Source organism: Triturus cristatus, chromosome 2_1 (assembly GCF_964204655.1).
Source record: "Triturus cristatus chromosome 2_1, aTriCri1.1, whole genome shotgun sequence".
NCBI classification, from domain to species: Eukaryota; Metazoa; Chordata; class Amphibia; order Caudata; family Salamandridae; genus Triturus; species Triturus cristatus.
The window spans coordinates 1065749582-1065774331 of NC_140581.1; the positions used below are offsets into that span (position 1 = coordinate 1065749582).

At 43.9% G+C, this 24750-nt stretch overlaps 1 protein-coding gene across 4 annotated transcripts in view; it reads right to left on the reverse strand.

Moving 5' to 3' along the window:
• The window catches only part of PPP3CA (protein phosphatase 3 catalytic subunit alpha), a 617342-nt gene extending 605031 nt beyond the window's left edge, over positions 1–12311 (reverse strand). Inside the window, exon 1 of one of the 4 annotated variants that reach the window (XM_085635956.1) lies at positions 11869–12311. In XM_085635956.1, coding sequence (XP_085492082.1) covers positions 11869–11926 — 58 coding nt within the window. In that variant the 5' untranslated portion in view covers positions 11927–12311. The remainder of the gene's footprint in view (positions 1–11868) is intronic. The other 3 variants (XM_085635997.1, XM_085636007.1, XM_085635977.1) reach the window with 3 other exon arrangements.
• Between the last annotated feature and the right edge of the window lie 12439 nt (positions 12312–24750).

Genomic DNA, 24750 nt, shown 5'->3' on the forward strand with positions numbered 1-24750 from the left:
CAAGCAGAAAGGAGATGGCGCAGAGGTTATACCGAGAGGGATAAGGCCCTTTGGAAACTTGCCTTAGCAGGTTATAGAAAAGAAATTGTGTTAGCAAAGACGGAGTACTTTGCCAACTGTATCCTGAAGGCACAACATAACTCTAAGGAAGTCTTTAGGATTGTAGATACCCTGCTTAAGCCTGAGTGTGTCAAGAATGAGATTGTGCCTAGCCAAACACTATGTGATGGACTGGCCTCCTTTTTTGAGGAGAAAATAAAGAACATCATTAATGATCTTGATCCTAGACACTCACCTATGAAACTGGGACTATGGAACCATGCAGAAAGGAGGATATTACATCCTCTGGACCAGTTCAATGTTCTCTCTTCGGGGGACTTTGAAAAAGTGGCCATGAGTATCTCCTCGGGTTCGCCATTGGATCCCCTACCACATAAAATCTGGAAGGAACTGTCTTTGGAGCGATTTCCAGTATTACGTCAAATTTGCAATCAGTCCTTGATCGAGGGCTCAGTACCTACATGCTGGAAGCAGGCATCAGTAACGCCACTGCTAAAGAAGACAACATTGGATCCAACCTGCATGAAAAACTATAGACCAATTTCTCTACTACCATTTCCTATAAAAATTCTGGAACGAGTGGTCAGTAAAACAATATCTCAGTTCCTAGAAAGTAACAATGTCCTGTATAAGATGCAATTTGGATTCCGCCCAGGACATGGTACGGAGACGGCCCTGGTGACCGTTATGGACAATCTGCGCATGCGACCGGACAAGGGACAAGCGGCGGTTTTGATCCACCTCGACCTGTCCGCCGCATTCGATACGGTGAACCATGGGATCCTCTTGTCCAGATTAGAGGAGGTGGGAGTGACGGGAACCGCTCTGAAATGGCTTCGCTCCTATCTTTCTGACAGACAGCAAGCAATTGCTCTTCCCCCTTTTCGTTCCAGTTTCTCAAACATACCGCAAGGTGTCCCACAGGGATCAGCGATAAGCCCCATCCTTTTTAATATATATATATGAGCCCACTACCTTCAATTATAAGATCTCACGGCGTCAATTTAGTTAACTATGCTGATGATACTCAGCTTATCTTGTCCTTAGAAGGTGAGCATTCGGTTCCTGTGATAGATTTCGATGCATGCCTGCAGGATATAGCAACTTGGCTTAGGGAGAACTCACTCCAATTTAATTGTGAGAAAACTGAGATTTTATACTGCACTACAGGAAGGGTTCCTCCTCCACTTCCATCTAACTTTTGGCCTAGCACGGATAGTGCACCAGTGACTCCTAACCCTGCTGTACGTAACTTGGGTGTAACATTTGACAATAAACTGACGCTGGAGAAGCAGGTTAATAAGATAGTCGGGAGCTGTTTCAGTTTGTTGAGCTTTCCGAAAAATATTCCCACTTTTCTCATCAGAGGCAAGGATGTTGATAGCCCGAAGCACCATCCTGGGCAGATTAGATTACTGTAATGCTCTGCTTCTGAACTCACCACAGTATCTGATCGAGAGACTGCAGAGAATACAGAATATGGCGGCAAAGATAACTTTGGGACGACCATGTCGTTCCTCTACTCTGCAAGCCCTTTCGGAGCTACACTGGCTGCCAGTCCTCCAGAGAATTCATTTTAAAGCCCTTTGCCTGTTGTTTAAAGCTTTACATGGACAGGGGCCAAAATCTCTGCAGCAAAGTTCTAGCTGGTATACTCCACCTCGGCTGCTCCATTCCTCATCATCTAACCTTGTGAGGGTGCAGAGAGCTAAGAAAGTTAAGTCAGGAGGTCGAGCTTTTTGCATAGCAGCCCCTCGACTCTGGAACACACTTCCACTGGATATTAGACAAATAGATAATCTGACGCAGTTCAGAAAAAGAATTAAAACCTGGTTATATCCCCGGGCTATCTCCCAGTTCTCCCGCTTAACTCTACGCTGATAGTATTCTTTGTTCATCCAACACACACTCTAACATAGCGCCAGGTTACCCGTAGGGTGTCAGTTGCGCTCTATAAGCAATTATAATAATAATAATGACTACTGCATGTTCTCCTACTACTTATGTATTCTGGTATTTCTCTTCTTATGCCTTGCAAGGTCTATGTAACATTTGAACGACTGTATCAGTGTCGGCCTCTACAGGTGAGCCGGGGCAGGGGTTGGGGGGGTGAAAGTAACAAACAGGATAGGGAAGTTAAAATAAATAAATAAAACCACTTAACTTGCGCTTGCTGTATCGCCAAGTTGGAGAGCGCAGGGAAAGTGGATTTATTTATTTTACATTCCCTATCCCATCGTTTGTCACTTTCAGCCCCCACCCCACCCCTTCGCGCTTACCTGCATGGGCCAACACTAGACTGTATATTGCTTTTAAAAGCCAATAAAATATTTGGAACAAAAAAAGGGTGTTCAAACGAGCCTGACTGGACTAAGTAAAGGTTTTGCAAGGTTTTGTATTCCACGATAAGGCTTCCAAGCCATTTCATAGAGTACACCCAGATTCTCCTACCATAGGAACACAAAATCCAGGGAGGCAGCAATACAGTTATAGATCATTACACTGGCAAATGCAACTATTTCACTGCTGGGGTGCATGTACTAGTGTGATTTAAAAAAATAAGTAATGCTATTTGGATTTAAAGTTAACATACTTTCAGATACAAAAGTCTGAGGTTGGTGTGGTTAATACGCTATTGTACCGTATCCAAACCTGGGATCACCATAACCATTTATTTTGCCCACATACACCGATAGTCTGCAAATCAGGCTATTTAAGTATTACCATCTGCTACAAATTGCACGGTGCTTTGTCATTTGCAAATCATTAAGTACATAAAACACATTTGATAGTACCTTAGCCAGTCTGACCTGCTTAGGCAATAACCGTATTCCCTTATGTTTTCACCAACAGAGTTGTCCTTTAGCATATTTATACCCCAACACCGAATTAAAAAAAATATGTATTTTTTTATGGAATTCCCAAACCCAGGGGTGTTCAAGCAATGTAATAACCGGTATGAAGATCATGTCATCACTCTGTGTTATTTGTTCTATCAACCATAGGAGGAAAAGACATAAGCTTGCCCTGCCAGTGTTCAATTTAGTGGCCAACACAGGCTGGACAGAGATCTCTGGAAGGGACATAGTTCCTGAGTAGGATTTGTTAAAGTGGCAATGTATCCTCCTTCTGACATACGACTTGCAGCAACGTGCACAAAACCATAGGGGACACAGACCTTGGTTCTTATCTATACAAGACATCCCATTCCTCATCAGGACACTCTAGTTTTGTCATAGTGTTAATCCGCCAATGGACGTTCAAGAAGCTCAAACCCCAGACACAGGTCCTCCATTGTACCACAGTTCAATCTCAAATACACTTGCTCCTTTCTTGAGAGCACAAACCTAAATGTCAGGTTATAACAATAAGCATTTGACTTGGGCTTTTTTTCTGTCGATTCTTTATTACATTTTTCAAAAATTACATAAACAACGATCAACAATCAAGTAACGTCATATAACTTGGGCTGTTTCAATCCACTTCTTCAGCAGGGTTGTTCTCCCGCTTATACAACTTAAAATAAACAGCACTGGTGACCTCAGTGTTAGCCATACTTCTATCACCCACCTAAATTTCTGAAAACAATTTTATTCGCAATAAAATAACTATAAAGAAAGAGGAAAGCAGCATGTTGCGGTCTAGAATAAAAAAATACATTCATGTATTGCTATTTCATTGCCACAAATACATTGATGTGGAAATAAAAGTACACCTGCTTATAATCCTATGGTTTTACATATTAAGAAATATCTCACCTTCAACCAGCCCTCACCAGGCTCTAACTGTAGATACATCTTAACTCGTTTCACAAATAACACAAATTTCACTTAAATAAGTGAGCCAACATTCAATATCAATGTATGAAAAGTAAGTGCACTCTGCTGTTTAGTAAGATTTACTAGCATTAATTTGAAGTAAACATTTGATGTAAGAGTTTATTAGTGTTGCATCACCTGGAAGAAATTCTGGGAGACTCCTCCTTACAAAGATGCTTTAGCGGAGTGCTATTTGAGGGCTTCAGTTATGCTCAGCTTTCTTTAGTTCTCACCACAGCATATCAACAGGGTAGAAATTTGGACTTTAATTGACCATTCTAAAATATTGATGCTTTTCGTTTTCAATCATTCAGTTGTAGATGTATTGGTGTGTATTAGATTATTGCCATGTTGCAAGTTCCTCTTTCCACTGTGAATTAGCTGTCAGGCATCTGGCCTAACCTTTTCCTCTACAGTATGCTGGCACAAGGAGGAATTAAAGATGAAATAAAGGACTGAAAGACCCAGGCGCCATGACTGCAAAGCAAGACCAAAAATATCACCCCTCTACCACCATACTTGACCTGAAGTTCTCATTGGGATACACATGGTTTGATTTTCATTAAACATCTTGCGCATCATAGCTGAACAACTCCACTTTGCCTAATCTGTCCAGAGGACTTTACTGCAGAAGTCATCTGGTTCATTAAGGCTCCATTTCAAAGCCCAAGCCACGCAACAATGTTCTCTTCGGAGAGAATGAATTTATCCTGTGAAAACCATACTTGTTCAGCTTTTAACCAATGATGGAGTCATGAACTCTAAATGTTTGCCATATTGACAGATCACTGTAGATCCCTAGATGTAGCATGGTTTTAGGATTCTTTACGATCTCTAGAAGTAAACAATCAATCATACAGCCTGATCCTTTTGGATTTTATGGGACACTAACCAGCTTGGCGTTTGATATCTTTTCAGGAAGGCATGATGGGTTACCACAAACCTGAATGCTCGAATTGAACCTGAGATAGTTTCTGATTTTATATAAAGGTGGTAGTGTGTACTGCAGGTCTAGCGATTATATGCACTTGTTTAGCAGCACCAAATTCTAATGACCTCCTTAACTGATATGGAAGCAGTAAGGGTGCATTTACGTTTCATAAAAGGTTACTGAATGTTGGCTGTTTACTAAAACATTAGGTGGAACATGCTACATGAATGTCATTTTTCTCTATGTAAAACTTTAGACCATGAAAAAGGTGTACATTTTTTTTTACCTCACTGTACATGCTAGACAGTAGTGCTCTGCCGTTGTAAAAAAAAAAAAAAATGTACCAGTGGAATAAATATAACATTGGTACATCGTACACACCGAATGAAGCGCCTGAGTGGAAATGGTTTTTAAAATACAACTACTATGTAGAGCACAAAATGACACACGCCTAATTGCCTTCTATTTTCCTTAACAGCTGTTTAGGAATTCCCAAACTGCTAGCCATGTGTTTCCTGTGTCAGGTCCGAGAAACTGACAAAGTAAGATTTTGTGTGTCCCTAAATTCAAATAGAGCACTTTGTTTGTAAGTTCAATGAGGTAGATGGCTCCCAACGTCCATTACTCAATACACCAATTCTTTCCGGGTCTGGTGGCTTAGTGGAATAATGCGCCCACTGTAGGGACCTGTGTTCTACCTCATGGTCACAGGTTCAAACCCCGGTGGGTCCACTCAGCCTTTCATCCTTCGGAGGTCGATAAACTGAGTACAGCTGAGTTGGGCAACAATAAACATCTGTTATTCAGCCTTAAGATACCCTGGGGTGAACGTGTGCTTTACAAATATACGTTATGTATCCAGCTTTCACCCATCCACACTCCTAATGGAAAAGTCATCTTTCAATGCATAATGGATCTAACAAAACAGATGCTGGTCAGGCTCGCTCACAAAATTAGGTTAGGAGGCCTGTTGCCTGCTCCAAAACAATGTTGCAATAAGTTATACCACTCAAATATTCCACATATAAAACAGTGTTTCCACTCCTCCAATCTGGTTACCAAGTTCAGAAGTAGAATGTTCTTGAATACGTTCCTATCCATAGAATCTGTGCTCCCCTGTACAGAGACTTAAATAACTGTTCACGATCCTTGTTTGGAGACTTCCCACTGCACATGTCTAGTCATTGACATTAAACATCTGATTTTACTAAAACATTCACTGGTGTTCCTTAACTGAAGCAATAGGTGGAACATTCTCAATAACACAACAACACGTGTTCCAAATTCTGCAGCCTAATTAGCATGGGCATGTGTTATAACATATGTACTGTGTTAATGGCTTCTACCCTCTTCCTTCAGTCCCATTTCTCTGGCCGTTGACTCTTTTATGCCCTTCACTTAACTAACAATTGTTTTTCCTTGACCTGGAAAACTTGTACATTCTTAAGTTACTCACTTGCAAGCCTAGTGAGCACAGGACGAGGGCCTATACAAACTCCTTGTAGTGTGTGCCTTGTACATCCTCTTTGGAAATTTCACTCCACTGGGTTACTGTTATGTGAGAGTTTTCCACTCATCTGTCTCTTTGGAAAAAGTAGTTCTGGGAAGGACCTTTTCCAAAAGGCCAGCGAGAGGCCCGCAGGATAACTCTGAAGTGTTGATGTAATCCTCGTGAGTTCAATACTGGTGTTGATCCTCCTGGAACTCTGGTGGCTGGCCCTCCTCTTAGCTTGGCTGCAAGCTTCAACCTCCCTTCTTCCCTCGGTCTCTCCCACAGCAGTCTCAGGAGCAGAGTTACCACACTCCATTCACTGCACACTAACTGACTGTGGATTCTGGTTTTCTTGGAAACTAATCCAACAGTAAGTAGCACTCTGTCACCTGTACAATGCGTCCTAATGCTTAAAACGGCTCTCGGCACTGTTATCTTACACAATGACCAAAAACAATCAGTAATTAGGGCTCCATGAAATAGCATTTCGCTATTACTGTAAAAAAATTACATTTCATCTGTTCAATGCGTTCTAGCATAATTAACATACAGAGTGTCAAATATGGAAAACCATCTTATTTTTCTTCTTCATATTTTGAGTAAGCAAACACTACCTGTTCGTACTGAATTTACATTAAGGACCTGTAAATGTAGCGTTCGAGGAAAGATTGCAAATATCTTAATGCTGTAGCTCATAAATTGATTGATATATGCTCATAATGTGTTGCACATGCCCTCGAGCGAATATTGCAACAATGTTAACAGGTCTTCGAGAGGAAAAAAAAATTGTTTCCACGCAGCCTTCTCCCACAGCAATCTGACCTTCTGTAACCCACTCTGGTCTTCAATCTGGCCCTACAGCTACCGCTCCTTTAAGGAGTCGCAATGATCACCAGACACGCCTACCAGCCAGATCTAGCCAATCAAAGCAGTCTCCAGATACCTGTAATACTACTATTTCTTCCAGCACAGGGTCGATATTCAATTTTTGGTGTTTGTCAGCGCTATCAACAAGAGAATTTCAACCAACTTAACTGTACTTATTTTATCAATCTCAGACACATGAAAGGTTGTCTCAGCTCAGCCAGGATTCTTAACTGCAACCTGCGTGTTGGCTGCTTCATTAAGTGGTCTGGTATTTCAACTGAAAACAAAAAAACATAACTCCCATGTTGACCATTGAAACATAGGAAAGGTTAATATGCTGTTCACATGCTCTCAGTTCTACTCGTCTTTAAATATCTTCTGAAGTTCACTCTCCTTCCCTGGTGCCATCATTGGAGAACCAACAACAACCATATTCAGAAACAAAATCACATATAACCGACTTTCCTGCCTCCAGGCTGCCTTCAGCAAGCTCCTCCTGCACTACTTGCCCTTCCAGTTTAACGCCGTCCACTATTGCCCTGAAGCTAGATCAACACTTCATAAGTCTCAAATACATATTGCGTTAAACACTGATGAAAAGGATAAATGATAAGAAACGGACCGGAAAATAACAGGTTAACTGTATTGCAAATTAAATTTACATCCTAGCGCAGCAGTTCTGGGAAAATTAAGTGCTTGGGCCTCATGTTTACTATCAACGGAGGAAGTAAGAGCTTGTCTAGATTGTGTTCATAAACTGATGGTTGAGATTTAAACCTTCAATTCAGGAAGTCTTCCTCTGCAGTCCAAGTCCTTTGCTGAATGAACTGTTGTGGTTGGGAACAATCTACCCCTGTAGTCCATCCACTGCTCAGTACTTGCTTAGGGATAGGATAAAAGTACACGTTTTCAAAAGATACGAAATGGCAGTTGCATAAGAAGTGGGGCAAATCAGCATATAGGCATAACTCGCATTCCCAAGATATGTTACACAGGTGACCAAATTCACTGACTTCTAAGACAACTTACTCCATATCTAGTTCTACCATTCCATGTTTAGTCCGTCAAGTATTTTTTGCTTTATAACATTGAGATGCATTAAAAGGGTTACAGTACATCAAACATCTCGAAAACTTTGGTCTTCAGTGTACTCTAGTACTGAAATTCATGCTTTAACCCCCTTGAAAATTAACACTTTATATATTTGCCCTATAACAACTTCCCATCCGATGTAAGAGCAGAGAGCAGTCCACAAATCCTGCCTTTTCCAATCCCCAGCATCCTTGTTGTAGCACTGCCCTTAAGTCACTGATCTGTGCTAGTGTTTACATTCTTAATGGTAAGGGCCCTTTGCAAATGGCTGACATAGGTGCGGTTGGAAAATGCATCTCCCACGCCCACCTACCAACAACACGATGGAAGGGTTTATATTAATGGAAACACGGCCTAATTTTTCAATTAAATGTCTAATCAGTTCGGTCACAATTTAACGTATCCAGTTTGAAGCCAAACGCTGCAACTAGTCCATCAATACTTTTGAGGGAGGAGACATGATCGCGACGGATCCATTCTGTAGTGCCGCTTCTGCCAGCATCAACGGGCGTTCAGCTTTCATTTCCTGTTCCTCGACTCCGGGCTTAAAATACTCCATAAATCCAGACAGAGTTGGGCAGCTATACGGCTGGCCATCGCCACACATAAATGACATTTTATACATATACCTAGCGCCCCCCGCCCCCGCAAAAAGAACACGCCCGGTCACCAAGTACTGAGAAGCAGAATGTGAAGTAAAAGGGAACAGCTGATCACAATGTATGTGGGGCTCCAACCAAAATGTATATTCCACCCTTTTCAGCAATTAGATAGTCATCACCGAGTTCAGCTACATTAAAATAGGTTTCTTCTCATTCAAATGTTGCCACAAGCAGAGAAATTCCTCCTCTGTATAGAGAGCCACAGTGGCTAATCTACGACGTTGCTAGGTAACAGCCACACTGCTGCCTCCACAAGTGCCATACCGAGTCAATTTATATTGTTTTGAAATGCATCGCATGCCTATGGAAGCAAAAAGAGAGCTTGCGCTCCTTCGCTATCTGCACGCGGAGAGCATTAATGCAACAAAAAAACACCACATACATATCTGGCCAACTGGTGAGGGCACCGTACGGAGGTAACGTGCACTTTGCAGAAGGTCGGACAGTGTCATATATCAGGGGCCGCCGCTGAGCAGACATAAATCCCAACATAGCACGACGCCAGCATACCCCATGAGTTTTCACTATGGAATAAAATCTTAGCTGGGGGCCACCGCTGTCTGTCGGTTATCTGTTTTGGAGTTGAAAAAACACATTAAAAAAAAGGGATTAACGTTTTAACTTCGAAAACCTATTGGAGAACGCTATTTTCTGGTTTATTTCACGTACTTTGATAAGTCAGAAAAAGCCTCGACCTGGAGATTCTTTTTTTGTGTGCAAAATGTATTTTTCACGGATATGTGGATACGTTTTACCCATTTTCTTTCTAAATGTGCCTCATAAAAACCAAACGAAATAATCGAAGTCACGATTGGTAAATACAAATAGACCATAATGTTACGGGTTATCATTGTGAAACTTTGGCGAGTGATGAATAGTGTGAACAGTGAAGAATTGTGCCAACAAAAATGTCCGTGCTGAGGAAATCTCGTTAGTGTCTTTTTCGGAAATATCCTAATCGTGGCCAAGACAGATGTAGGAATCAACAGCTAAACATTGGTTGTTACGGATTTTGGTTGCGGTGGGGGGCACAAGGCCTTGAACGATCGGACTGACTGGGGGTATTACCCCCATAACACCCCCTACCTAATCTCCCAAACTGTAAGTGTGATTACTGTTAACGTTACATATCTGTTGTTTTTGCGTCATTATAAGCAGACTGGCCCCGCACCACCAAGATGGAGAGGGGTAAGTCCCCTGTGTTCAGTGGCCCCGGAGCTGTGGTGTGTTGGGGCTATGCGCGCAGGGTGCTGGAAGCCTCCACGCCGCTTGGCCTCAGAGAGCAGAGCCACCGTCTCACCCAGGAGTAACAGCTGCATTGCAGACATAGCTCAGTGCCTCTCATTAGGACGGGGAATCCCTCATGTCACATTCAAGCCCACCTCCTCCAGGGAGGGGGCGAGCCCGAGATGCCTGGCGCTTCATTGGAAACTAATGAGAAACAGTGAGTTATCCACAGAGGGAATGCATGCGCAAGGCACGAGCCTCTGCACGGGAAAGGAAGCTGGGATGACAGCAAAATGGTGGAAAGCAGGATCTAAAGTGTGAGGAAAGCAGCGGAGACGGGTTATGCGAGGCTTCTCTGTGGCCTTTTATGAGCAGCAACACAGGCAGACTGCAGGATAGAAGTGCAGAGCTGTGTTGACCCATTGTACAGATGTATCTAGTCGGTTATCTGCGCCAAGGGACAGCAGTTTGCAGGGATGTGTACAAACAGTCCGTGACAACATGGTAATGATGATATAAGAACAGAATACAATAAAGAGCCTTTTGTCCGTAGAATGCAGTCGGCTAGCGTGCAAAGGTAGCGGCTCCAGGTTGCGTTTTGACACATGAACATGTTTAATACGAATGGTAGCAGCGTTGCACGCAGGTGCACTGCACAGTCAACAGATAATGCATGGATTACCGAGTGTGGCCGTGTGCAAAAGACTTCATTCAAACAGCCCACGCCGACTTCGCCCGCACCTGGGCGGACCCAAAGGACGAATAGTATAACTGGACAGAGGGATACTTTAAAGATTCTAAAGCAAAATGGCTCTAACGTACTGTGGTTCTTAAAATTGGTGGCGATCCAGACTAAAGGCATTCATTAGCAGCGAATGAGGAGGGATGAGTCAGATTTCATCTGATCGCGATGTTTGAATTCATTTCAGGCCAGGTTGGCCCCAAGGCTTTCTGGGCGGTGTGATCCCTGGGGCAACCTGCCTTCTTTACTGATGGTCTCCCAGTGCCAGCTCAGCAGGGTGCGGGGGAACGTGTGCGCAGGGATGCCCTGGCGAGAGGTGGGGGAAGGGTCACATGGACACAAGGGGGATGTGGCTATCCGAGATCTCACACTGGAGGGGGGGGGGGGATACTGCACGAGCACTGCTGGGAGGAGCGAGAGGTGGAATCACTACGAAGGAGGAGGGGAGTGCCGGTGTGTGGGTGGCATTAAACGGGGGAAGGGGTCTCCATGCAGGTGGTGTATTGGTGAACGGGGGGATGTGCATAGGGTGCTCTGTAGCTGCGCCTGATAGCAGGCTGCAATGTGGTGTTGTGTATGTTTTAAGTGTGACAGGAGCTGCATAACGTTTTTATGCTGTTCTGCAGGATGACAGTGATATGGAGCCGCGGTGATGAGAAGGATTACCGCACCGGCGGCTCATCCCCTGCACAGCCATAGCATCTGCGCAAGCAGAAGGGGCCCTGCATCACAGGGAATAGCACACCCTAAACAAGGGATGCATGCATTGGGAACCAAATGCAAGAGGTTGGAGAAACCCCATTCCAGCCTCCTACCTCCTTTCTAAAGAGGGGCTGCGACGCCAACACACGAGCAGCATACCTAACGTGCAGACACATTGGAGCCAGCCTAACACCGCCCCCACCACTAGCTTGGAAGAACAGCAAGAACCCTTGCCTTCTCGCAGCAGCCATGAAAAAGCACACGATGGCACTCACCTTTCACTAAGCGATCTGAAGGGATGATCTTGGTGTCCATGGCCCTGATATCGGACATGTGCGGGCTCTGCCCCCGGGCTCCCTGTGCACGGTGGGTCAGGCAGTGGTAAGGGAATGCAGGTAAGGGCAGCAAACAGTTTGTCTCCGGCGTCTCAGCGTTGCAAGTTAGGCGGTGGTTCCTAGATCCTGTGCCGGGCTGGCACGCGCAGGGTGACAGTCCTGATCCCAGTGGCAGCCACAGCGCGCGGCAGGCTCTGCCTCCTAAGATGGAGCTGTCTGGCTGCGCTCGCGCGGGCTGCGGACGCTGCCTTCTGTACAGCACGCGCACACCGTCATACACACGGGCTCGCGCCTTCGCCACGCAACCCAACCTACCTTGCACAGTCTAGCCTGCATCGGTCAACAACCCGACGTCTCGCCTACCTCACCGCTACACCTCGCCTGATTGGCCCAGACCTTCCGCCTGTCATTTGTCAAGGGAAACTCTCTGGGATTCCTCCTCCCCCTGGTTGATACTATGTAGCGGATGCGCGCATTTGACAGCCTTCTGCGGGTGCCCGCCACCTTAAGAGGGGAGAACCCCAAGCAGTCCCTTTGCCTCCGCCTCATTCTGCCATTGGGCGGGGGAGGGGCGACCCAGGAATGGCCGTTTAACAGATGGGCGCGGGGGAGTCACCTCATCACGCTCTCGGCTGAGACTGAGTAGAGCTTGGAGGGGTAAAACCCAGATTTGCCAGTTCATACGGGGCTGCTCCCAAAGCCAGATTAGAGTGGGGTTTCCCCTCCCTCCAGGCTCCGCTGAGGCCATATGTACCTCCTATGGTACTGGAGGAGATAGCAGCAAATCAACATTGTTAATTACTGCAATTGCCCCTTACTGTACCCAGCCCGCAGTACTCCATATTGTTTCGCCATGCCTGTTAAGCCATTCAATGTTCAGTACTATATACAGTGCGTAACCAGACGTGTGCATTTATGTGTTACACATTAGTGCCTCATGTGTGACATCACGAGTGACACTTTAAGGAGAACAAAGCAGTTAAATTGACGTAGTGAGCTAAATAATCTGGAATGATCCACCCCCTTCTAAATGTAATTAAACATTGTATTTCTGCAGGAAGTGCTAAAAAGGACAATCAACTAGTAGTACATCCGTTGCAGTACTATGCCCATCTGAAGGAAATTCCCCTGGCGGATTATCCTCCAGATTTAGAACTACTTTTAGAAATCTGAAAATTGTGCATTAAAGCTCATTCTAAAATCAGAGCCATGGACAGGTGGCTCGCACGTGATCTGCGATAGGGCTTCGGTCACAATAGCCACGCTTTCCTTATTGTTACAGACCAGAAAATTCCTGACCCAGACTTTTTCCACCCTTCTCATTCTTTTCTTTGCAGCTAGGTATTCTCTCTCTTTTTGTCGCTTCCCTCCACTACTTTTTGCTGCCCCACCGTCTTTCTTTTTACTCTTGCCCTTTCTCAATGTTGACCCGTCCTCCTACCTTTCCTCTGTACATGATTTGCCTCTCGACTTTAAGTCCTCTCTCCCTCCATCTCTCTACTTCTCAGGTTCCTTTCCTCCATCTGCTTGCTGTCTTCCCTCTTCTTTCCATACTACTTCCTCTCCTCTCATCATCCTTCTTTTTATCTTTATCTACCGGTCCCCCCATCTTCTTTTGTCCCTATCACATTTTATCTCTCTTCACTCAGATCTCCTCTCTTCGTCTCTAAATTAACAAAAAGTCACCCTTTTAAGCCAAAAGGGACAGGGTAAATAAAACCAATAAAAAGCAACGATTTCCCTTTTGTGCTCAGACTAAATATCCATAGATCATCTGTATCTAAATCCATTTAGAATGCACTTAATAAAATACAGCAGTGCATATATTTTTTATCTATATCAACAAATATGACGGTCACCTTAAATTAAAAAAAAAGTATGTTTATTTAAATTATTCAAGTCAATTTAATTGTGTCTACAATGTACAAATCAGTTAATATATAATAATAATCTAGAAACATGAAGATACATTAATCCATACCAACATCATCTGTATGTTACCTCAGATATAAGATGTAGACATTAAAATATTTCTTTAACAGACCCGTTCTTTGTAGACACCCTTTAACACATCCCACATTGTAAACGTACACAAATTGTTAAAAACAGAAATTCCTATATGTCACAATTCTATCACTATGCAAGTCCTTTTGACATAAAAATTTTGTTGACGCTGCATTTTGGCAGTAATTGGAGTCAATCCCCCACCTTCCTCTGGACAAATTTCTATATATTTAAAACTTTATCTATTAAAACAATTGTTACTTGATTACATATCCATTCCCTCTTCTCTTCAAAGTCTTATTGCGGTGATAAGGATATGGTCACCTCCAATCAGGTTATTAACTTGTCTATCAAAAGACAAACATGTTCTATTCAATGATCCTTTTCATATTAGGATTATTTTATCTTCTGCACCATACTCAGCAGTTTGCGTCAGTATGGCTCCCCTTTGCAAGTTCATGAACAGTCTTCAAAATGGTTAAAAATGCATAATGGCTCGTATTATTTCGTAGGTAGTATTTTTCTACGATTTTTAGTCCCTGGTCGTGTATGATCCAGAGCTTGCTTGATGGCCGTATATCCATCCTCTAATCTCCCAAAATGGTCCTCTCTTTGTCCTCAACTCATGTTCATTAAAGAATAATCTTTAGTAAACCAGGGGTGCTAAATATTTTGCTAATCAAACCTGCTATTATAACATTAAACATGTAGAGTAGGACATGCCATTGGAGAGCTTTAAGCAAAAGACACACAAATGATAGATGGAATGCAGAACAAATCAAAACATTCATCCCCAGTCAAGAAATCTGGGTGAAATCCATAGTTCTTTTGCTCACCATGCCACCCCACTTTAGGCCAAGGCATATGCAAATCAGTCTTGACCTTGTTACTGATGGAGCGCAGGTTACCAAATCTGTTCACACATACACCTAATACTCACCTGGGCCCAAAACACATTCATACAACAATCTAGTCACACCCCGCTACCTTCTTGTGGTGTTCCAGGAGGTTCCCGTGTTTGCTGCCTTGAGTCCTGTGCCCTGTGGTCTCCTGTCGGCTCCTGCCTGTGCTTGTGTCTCCCTCCCGCCGCCGCGTTCTGACACACTCGCGGTTGCGGCCAGGAGGGGGACTACATTTCCCAGCAACACCTGCTGGAGGGGAGCGGAAGTCGACGCCCACTTGCCGCGCCCGGAGGCGCTACAAAATCAAGCTCACCCGCGGTGGAGCGGGGGTGTCCTACCTTCTTGTGGTGTTCCAGGAGGTTCCTGTGTTTGCTGGCTTGAGTCCTGTGCCCTGTGGTCTCCTGTCGGCTCCTGCCTGTGCTTGTGTCTCCCTCCCGCCGCCCCGTTCTGACACACTCGCGGTTGCGGCCAAGAGGGGGGACTACATTTCCCAGCAACACCTGCTGGAGGGGAGCGGAAGTCGACGCCCACTTGCCGTGCCCGGAGGCGCTACAAAATCAAGCTCACCCTCCGCGTCGCGGGACCGCACACGGGCGGCGCCGGGCTGAGCCCGGGCAGAGGGCGGGCCGTCTGTGGCCGTCAGGGGCTGCAGGAGGCTGGGCTGGGCCCCCCCTCTAAATCGCTGGTACTGACGCATCTGACTCTTACCAGGTACTGTCATTGAGTAACATTGTCACTCACCCCCTGTTGTGGATTCGGACTGGGTTGTGTCTATTGAACATTTCCTGAAATAACCGCCCTACATATGTTAGGTGTTCATGTGTCTGGGCCTCCCTTCCTTGATACTTGCTTGTTCCAGCCACATATATTTTTTATTTACCGCCTGCCTATTATACACTCTACTGGGGTTTGTTTTGACCTGCTTCACGGTTTGCCCCTGTATTACTAATGTCAACTCGCTCAGGTAAAAGCCTGAGGGGGAGCGTGGGGGGTATGGCGGGAACTATGGATCAGTTTATTACCCGTGTGGCCAATGTCATTGACAAAGAAATCTCTATGGCTGAGCGGCCGCTATCTGGTAGCCCACTTGGTGATAGACGATCCTCGATCGGCCCGATAGCTGAAATACCCTCACCGGAGCGTGTTTTGGTCCCACTCCCGCACCCTCTTGCCCCCTCTCCTTTGGACCATCCTCGTGTGGCGGCCTTGAGAGCCAATATAGAAGGGCTTGAGAATCTGTCGGATACGGCACTTAATGCCCAAAGTTATGTGGCTCCAGTTGTAGCAGTAAGCAAGTCAGCCATTTCTATTTCCCACGCGGCTGACCCCACCACTCTCCTAATTTCACCTACCCCGGCGACTATCATGGTGCAGGCGGAAATCCAGCCAGTCCCCCTAAAGACTAGAAGATTTATTACCTTACAGAAAAATAGACTCTCTAAAACCTGTAAAAACAAGAGGCGGGCGGCTGTTAGGAGGGGCGTTTCCAATAAGGTAACAGGGGGGACTCTAGTTTATTCCAGGAAGATAAAGAAGAGGGCACCACTGAGGGGAATGCAACTTCCGCCCTCAATACTCAGACTGTTGGTAGTGTAGCGCCCCTCTCCTCAGATTCTTTCCTGGCTAAAAAAATGGAGGAAATAATGAAATCTTTACTTTTGCCAGTATTAGATAAAATTAGAGGGCTATCTGAGCGAATGGATAAAATGGAGCAGACAACCCTAGATAATTTTTTCTCATTGAAATCTTTTATAAAAGTGCAGCTAAGATCTAGGGATGACAGCTTAGGCGGGGGTTTTGCCAAAAAGGCGACGTCTACTGCCCAACACAATTTAGTTCCTACAGTCGACAATTCACCAGTTGTTTTGGAGGTGATTAATCATAACTTGCTCTCTACGGTGCCTGTCACTGGTACCTCCAGTACCATCGGCCTGTCTCTCCTTAAGCCCGCTGAGAAATTCAAATCCCCCAAAGTTACTACCACCATCCCAGGCAAAAAGACGGTTTGTCCCCCGGCCTCGGCTAGCGCAGGTGAGGGAAATTTTACTATTACAGCTATATCTCCATTCGCTGATAGCGCACTAGAGATCCCAACTCCCAACTTAGTGGAAAATGCAAGAGCCCATGTGATGCATCCAGGTGAGGCCCCTCCCTGTGGGTGGGACTCTATTATAAATCTCCCCCCTGAGTGCCAGCCCTATGTAGTCGTTTTGACCGGGGTTCCGGTTCTTAGTCCAGGTAAGAGTGAGTCCTATACTGAATTGTTCAATAAGACCTTATTTTGGCTCAAAGAGAACAGACCCCTGCCCGAGTTTTGGGGGGGCAGGATATTACACGTACGTAGAGTCGGTTGGATTGGTACTAGGGAAAAATCTATTTGTGGCGATTGTATCATAGTGAATTTTGAAGATCCAAGGATTGCCAGTTTCATATGTAGAGGTCCCATGAAGGAACATAGCTTAGTAGGAAGCATGGGTTCAATTGGCACTTGTGACCTCAGCTATTTTAATCCTTCAACTCTGTCGAGGCAGACCGGAACCCATATGTGGGAAGGTCGGGACTGTAGACAAATTTGTAGCTGTACTTCTCAATTCAGCCTATTTAATAATGGTCCTGGCCATTTGCAGGGTCGATTTTGGAAAGGTTATTGACAGGTAATTCCCTCTATACGTGAGCTATACATTGAACCATCTGGGGAGTCATTAATTGCAAGTTTACCCCTTGTAGAGCCGCAGGTGAGCTCTTCCATCACTACCCTCCCTCCTTTTCTTACGCCTAGGGGACATTTACAGGTGTTGTCCCAGTTTAGTGGGGAGTCGCCTGCTGAAGGTTTTCAAACTCCTTTTGCTGTGGTATCACCTGTCGGTGATAAGGATATTGCCATGGATTATACTCCCATTACAGGAGCATTGGCTTTAGGGCATGGAGAGATTCCCAGCATTCCTCTGAAGGTAGTAAGCTGGAACATTGCCGGCCTAGCTCGGAATATAAGCATCCCAGACTGGAACACATTTGTCGAATCTTTTTCGATTTGTTTGTTCCAGGAAACCTGGTGCATGGATCCACAACATAAGCTGGGATACACTACTTATTTTGCACCAGCAGTTCGACCGAACGGAGGCAAAGGGCGCCCCTCCGGAGGCCTGCTGATATGGGTAAGCATTTCCCTGCGGTATTCTATTAAAAGTATAGCCACTAATTCCCCGGACCTTTTGAGACTATCAGTAAGAGGCCCGTCTGGTGGAGGAGTGCTTGAAATATTCAATATCTATGTTAGAAGCACTAGAGGTGGTTTATCTATTCTTGCCCCATCTGGCATCGACCAGGAACTCAAGCTCTGCGGTCCAGACTCCCTTGTCTTATTAGCTGGGGATTTTAACTGCACATTCGAACCTCTTGCTGTGGAAGATGTGCTGGGCATTAGTGACGATGATGCAAGGAGAGGCATCCCTCCGTTGTCAATTACTCCTATTAGAAGATGGACCCAAAACGCAATTGACCTCAATGCTCTTTGCCTGGAGCATGGTCTCAGAGCAACTAATGGTAGATCCAAATCAGACCAAATGGGGGCACATACGTTTAACAGAATAGGGCATTCCTCTAGGATTGACTACATTATGCTGAATTTTCGGTTGTGGTCTTTCCTGGTGGACATGGAGGTTCGGCCTTCTATTGATAGCGACCACAATCCTCTAACCCTGTCTTTGTCCCCACTGTGGAAGGGTTGGTCTCCCCTCCTAACCCCGCATGTGTGGAAAACAACCCATGAAGTGTGCCCCTCTAATTGTGGTAGGCGCCTGAAATGGAAAAATATCATTGGTAATGAGGCCAAGATGCTGGAGGTACAATCTGTAATGGCTAATATTACACTCTGCCTAGACTCCCCCTCATTCAGTGTGCAAGAGGTACCTGCAGTTTTTAAACGAACCACAAAGGCTATAGGTGAATTATTCATAGCCCCCATTGGGGGAAAGAGGGCCAATAAGAGTGGTGGCAGGAAGGGTCCTGCTGGGTGGTTTTCAGCTGCATATCGTATGGCCAAACGGGAACTCCTAAAGGCAGTAAAATCTAAGATTAGAGTTCTGATTTGTGCCGCGAGGGGTAATTACAGGAGGGTATTAACAAAGGCAAAGACAGATTGGGAAGACCAGTTTTGGTGTGACCTGAAGGCCGCTAGTCTAAGGAAGGATGCAAAGGGTTTTTGGGACCTACTCAGAAATAGAGAGAGACCTGTGGATACAATGATCACCTGTAACGTACCTGAGTGCGCGTGGGTTAATCATTTTTCCCAACTCTATTCAACGACCCAGGACCAGGGGGAAAGCTTGAGAATATGCCACCCTTATGCACCTTCTCAGTCTATGGATGAGCTTGTGTTCACATCCAAGGAAGTGGTGGAGGCGATTAATACCCTTGCGCCCAATAAAGCTGCTGGCCCGGATGGCATCCCAGGAGATTTGCTACGCATCAACCCAGACGAATGGGGAAAACTCATCTCCGCCTTATTGAATTCCAGTCTTGAAGGGGCATCCCTTCCGACTTCATGGAAGGGTGTTGTGGTCGTTCCTATTTTTAAGACAGGCTGTCGTAACGACCCAGCTAACTATCGCCCAATAAGCCTCTTAGATACTTCACAAAAAGTGGCTGGAAAAGTGGTTTTGGCAAGGATACTGCAATGGGTAGAGGAAAAGGGTATTCTCTCAGACTTTCAGGCTGGTTTTAGAACAGGGACGGGGACAATAGAGCAATCCTTTCGTCTTTTGATGCTATACTGGAAAGTGGTTCTACTGGGCAAAGGCAGTCTGTATCTTGCTTTCATAGACCTGCGGACTGCCTTTGACCTAGTTCCCCGTAGCCAATTATGGAGTGTGCTCAGCGAACAGGGTATACCACCTTATTTGCTGAGCTTGTTGATAAACCTCCATTCTGATAATTTTGCCCAGATTAGGTGGGGAAATCAGGGACAAAAAACAGCACGTATACCTGTAAATAGAGGGGTACGCCAGGGTTGTGTCCTTGCCCCCACTCTGTTCTCATTGTACGTCAACGGAGTGGTGGAGCATCTGCTACAACACCCCGCAGATGCACCATCCCTGGCCGGTAGAAGAATACCCACCCTTCTATTTGCGGATGATACCCTTCTGATTTCTAAAACCCGGTGGGTTTGCAGAGTCTATTAACTAACTTCAAGTCTTTTTGCGATGCGAGAGGGTTAGCTATTAATACAGCTAAGACCAAGTATTTGGTCCTTAACCCCCCGAAAAGGTTGGCCAAACCACCGTCTTTGGACTCTGCTACCCTCGAAAGAGTGTCAGAGTTCGACTACCTTGGTATTCGCCTCTGCGACTCCATGAGCTGGAAGTGTCACCATCAAAAGATGTTGCTGACCCATAAGAGGGTGGTGGGTGCCTTGCTTAAGGAACATCGTGCCTCATCCCTGAAACCCATTGCTCCTGTCCTAGATATATATAGGGCAAGGGGGGTTAGCGCCGCTCTCTATGGGGCTGAACTTTGGGGGGTCTATAAGGTGGACCACTTGTCCCGTTCTGAAAATAAATTCCATAAAGATCTTATGGGGCTCCCTTATAGCACTCCAACTCTCCCACTGCTTCTGGATCTGGGCACTCGGCCAATCAGCGATCAGGCTAGGCTCCGCCCTCTCCTCCTATGGGCGAGAATATGGAGAACATCAGAATTATCCAGTTATGCGGATGGCCTAACCGAGGTGCTGGGGTTACCAGGCTGGTCCAAGATCCATTGGCTGAGGGAGGTCAAGCGTCTCCTTTTCTGCCTTGGTCTTGGCGAGGCCTGGATTAATAGAACCGCACCTCCTAAGTCTGAGCTGAAAAAGATTTATTGGAGCTGGGTGGCGGGCATCAGAAGAATTAATGTCAATCTGTGCAGGTCCACTTTGGATTTTCTTTTCGTCAAAGAAATTTATTTTTGTGAACCTTACCTGGATGTCATCTCCAATCGTAAAGACAGGGCCCTATATTTTCAATTCAGAATAGGTTTACTCCCTGTGGGAGAATTAACATCCAGGTGGAAGGTTCCATCTCAAACAACTTCCCTTTGCCCATTTTGTGATAAGAGGTCTGAGTCTGTTCCCCATTTTTTGTTTGAATGTCCGGCTTATGCAGCCCCCCGGAGTAGGTGGTTAAAACCACTTTGCAGAGAACTTGGAACCAGACATTGTATAGAAGCCCTACGAATATTAAAAAATGACCCAAGGCCCCTCTTTGCTTGTGGTTTAGCCAAGTTCCTAGGCTATCAGGTCATCTAGGCTTTTGTATGTTGTTTAATCTGTTTTTTATCCGATATTTTTACTTGTTTTTAGCTAATTTATTGGCATCAGTAGCAGTATGAAATGTTTGTCTATCTTTCCATGCACTGATTCCTTTTTATCTTCTTATTGTACAATGTTGTAGTTTTGCTTTTTAAGATATATTCATATCGAAATAAAGCCTCTTTGACACTTTGACACACATTTTATCTCTCTTCACTCAGATCTCCTCTCTTCGTCTCTAAATTAACAAAAAGTCACCCTTTTAAGCCAAAAGGGACAGGGTAAATAAAACCAATAAAAAGCAACGATTTCCCTTTTGTGTTCAGACTAAATATCCATAGATCATCTGTATCTAAATCCATTTAGAATGCACTTAATAAAATACAGCAGTGCATATATTTTTTATCTATATCATCAAATATGACGGTCACCTTAAATTGAAAAAAAGTATGTTTATTTAAATTATTCAAGTCAATTTAATTGTGTCTACAATGTACAAATCAGTTAATATATAATAATAATCTAGAAACATGAAGATACATTAATCCATACCAACATAATCTGTATGTTACCTCAGATATAAGATGTAGACATTAAAATATTTCTTTAACAGACCCGTTCTTTGTACACCCTTTAACACATCCCACATTGTAAACGTACACAAATTGTTAAAAACAGAAATTCCTATATGTCACAATTCTATCACTATGCAAGTCCTTTTAACATAAAAATTTTTTTGACGCTGCATTTTGGCAGTAATTGGAGTCAATCCCCCACCTTCCTCTGGACAAATTTCTATATATTTAAAACTTTATCTATTAAAACAATTGTTACTTGATTACATATCCATTCCCTCTTCTCTTCAAAGTCTTATTGCGGTGATAAGGATATGGTCACCTCCAATCAGGTTATTAACTTGCCTATCAAAAGACAAACATGTTCTATTCAATGATCCTTTTCATTTTAGGATTATTTTATCTTCTGCACCATACTCAGCAGTTTGCGTCAGTATGGCTCCCCTTTGCAAGATCATGAACAGTCTTCAAAATGGTTAAAAATGCATAATGGCTCGTATTATTTCGTAGGTAGTATTTTTCTACGATTTTTAGTCCCTGGTCGTGTATGATCCAGAGCTTGCTTGATGGCCGTATATCCATCCTCTAATCTCCCAAAATGGTCCTCTATTTGTCCTCAACTCATGTTCATTAAAGAATAATCTTTAGTAAACCAGGGGTGTTAAATATTTTGCTAATCAAACCTGCTATTATAACATTAAACATGTAGAGTAGCACATGCCATTGGAGAGCTTTAAGCAAAAGACACACAAATGATAGACGGAATGCAGAACAAATCAAAACATTCATCCCCAGTCAAGATATCTGGGTGAAACCCATTGTTCTTTTGCTCACCATGCCACCCCACTTTAGGCCAAGGCATATGCAAATCAGTCTTGACCTTGTTACTGATGGAGCGCAGGTTACCAAATCTGTTCACACATACACCTAATACTCACCTGGGCCCAAAACACATTCATACAACAATCTAGTCACACCCCGCTGGCATCAATTTTGTATAATACCTGTAACTTTGTTATTCACCTTTACCAAGTCTTACTAACTCGATAATATTAATTTCCTTTCCACAATGAATCCGGTTGCTGAGTTAGATTAAGATCGAATGACATCAACTTTTATTCTAAATAACCACAGACTCAAGAAGTTATGAAAACTTTTATCTAAATAATTTTGTGAGTCAAGAATCAATTACAGTAACCACCTTCATTTCAAGAGGCAAAAATAAAGTAAATCACAGCAGAGTTACTAAATGTTCAGTGAAGACGGTACCTGGAAAAGGAAGGGGAAAGAAAGAGCAGGCATAAAGACAGATTTGCTGATTATATTTACCTAAGGTCAAAGATGAACCCAACTCCGTAAATTGGGGCCAGATAGAATCTCCAGGACAGGATGCAGGTAGGAGATTTAGGCAGATTCAGATATGGGAAGGAGACCTCTTCTAATGTGCAATGCCAGCGTCGCACCCCTCTCTGGTACTACTCTCCTCGGATATCCCTCTTTCGCAATCCTGCTAGACAATTAGATTATTGATCAGTATCTCAAACTCTCGGGCAGATTTTCTCTCAGCAGCAAAGTCTGCGACAGTGTCTCGGACAGAATCTGGAGCAGCATACGCGTTGGGTCAGTGATGAGTCAGAAGGACAGATCTGACAAGTCAGACAAAGTCTGTAGCTAACTTACCTCAATTATACTATTCGATATCCATGTACCTCCCCCCAATATTGCAATTTCTGTGTTTTCCCTTATTATGATTGGTCAGGGCAAAGAGGTGAGTTCATCACACCATATTAAAAGGAATCATTTTACTGTGGACTATTGTTCTATGTTTCCGCCCCTTCATTTACTTTCCCATAGCTTTATTCCCACTCGCATTTCTCATTATGATCAATTTGAGTTTATACATTTTATTCAAATTGTTGCTTCCGTCTGGTTCAGGGGTTTATGTTCCCAGGCGTCTTCAACCAATGTGGCCTTGGCTGTGTTTCAAGTGGTAGTGTCACAGGGTTTTCAGCAGGTTCTTGTGCGCCTGCGTGAATATCAAGTGGGTAGGGGTTTTCAGTCACCCTCCAAGGCCCAAAAAAGAACTAATAATAAAGTCAGAAAAAGACACGTTAGAATGTGACAATAATTGATTTCACTGTATACCACTTATCTCTACTCTATACCCATTTATTTATTTAAATCTTTTGCATCAGTGTTTAGTAGAATTTACGAGTTTTAATTCAAGCAGTGGCATATGTGTTAATGTGTGAGTTTGAAGCGGCCATATTTAAAGCTATTGCGCAGCTGCAAAGTTTTCCCACCAAGCGACAGAATACGTCATACTACGTAGATGCAGTGGACGCATGCGCAATGAAGTTTCTGCGTTTTTGGCAGCCATATTAAGACACTCGGGTTACTTGTTAGTAATACACATAGGAAAGCTTTCCCTGGATACTGTATGTCGTGTTTAATGCAATATTAATATTCATAAAACAGGTTGATTATAGTGTTACACGTTATTTGAGAGGATTGCGTCTGAGCAAGTCTCTTTTATTAAGAAACCTTGCTCCATCAATCCCCTCTCTGATGGCATTTAATGCCGTCACGAATTTCTATTAAATCAGATGCCAACTTCAGCACATCTCAATTTCTTCTTCAACCTTTTGATTCCGTTCTTTTTCCCCCTTACACTGTAATCCTCTCATTCTTTTGTAAAAATCTCCTTTTAATTTTTCTAGATGTATTTCCTCGAATTTTATTTTCTTACCTCTTTCATTCAATTCATGTTTCTTTCTCCCTTTGCAACATTTATGCCAGAACATTATAGCTAATACTAAGAGTGTTATTCCCATTATGGGCAGTATTATATGACCTAGAATACCATTACCTATGTTAGAAAACCAACTACCTACACTAGTAATGCTATTTGTCAATTTTGTCCAAACATTTTCAAACTTCCAGTGGTTTCAACTCTTCTTCTAATTTCGTAATATTTTTAATGTATTTCCCAATTTCAACTCTTTTGTCTGGAATATATGTGCAACAATATTGCGCTTTCAATAATTTACAGACT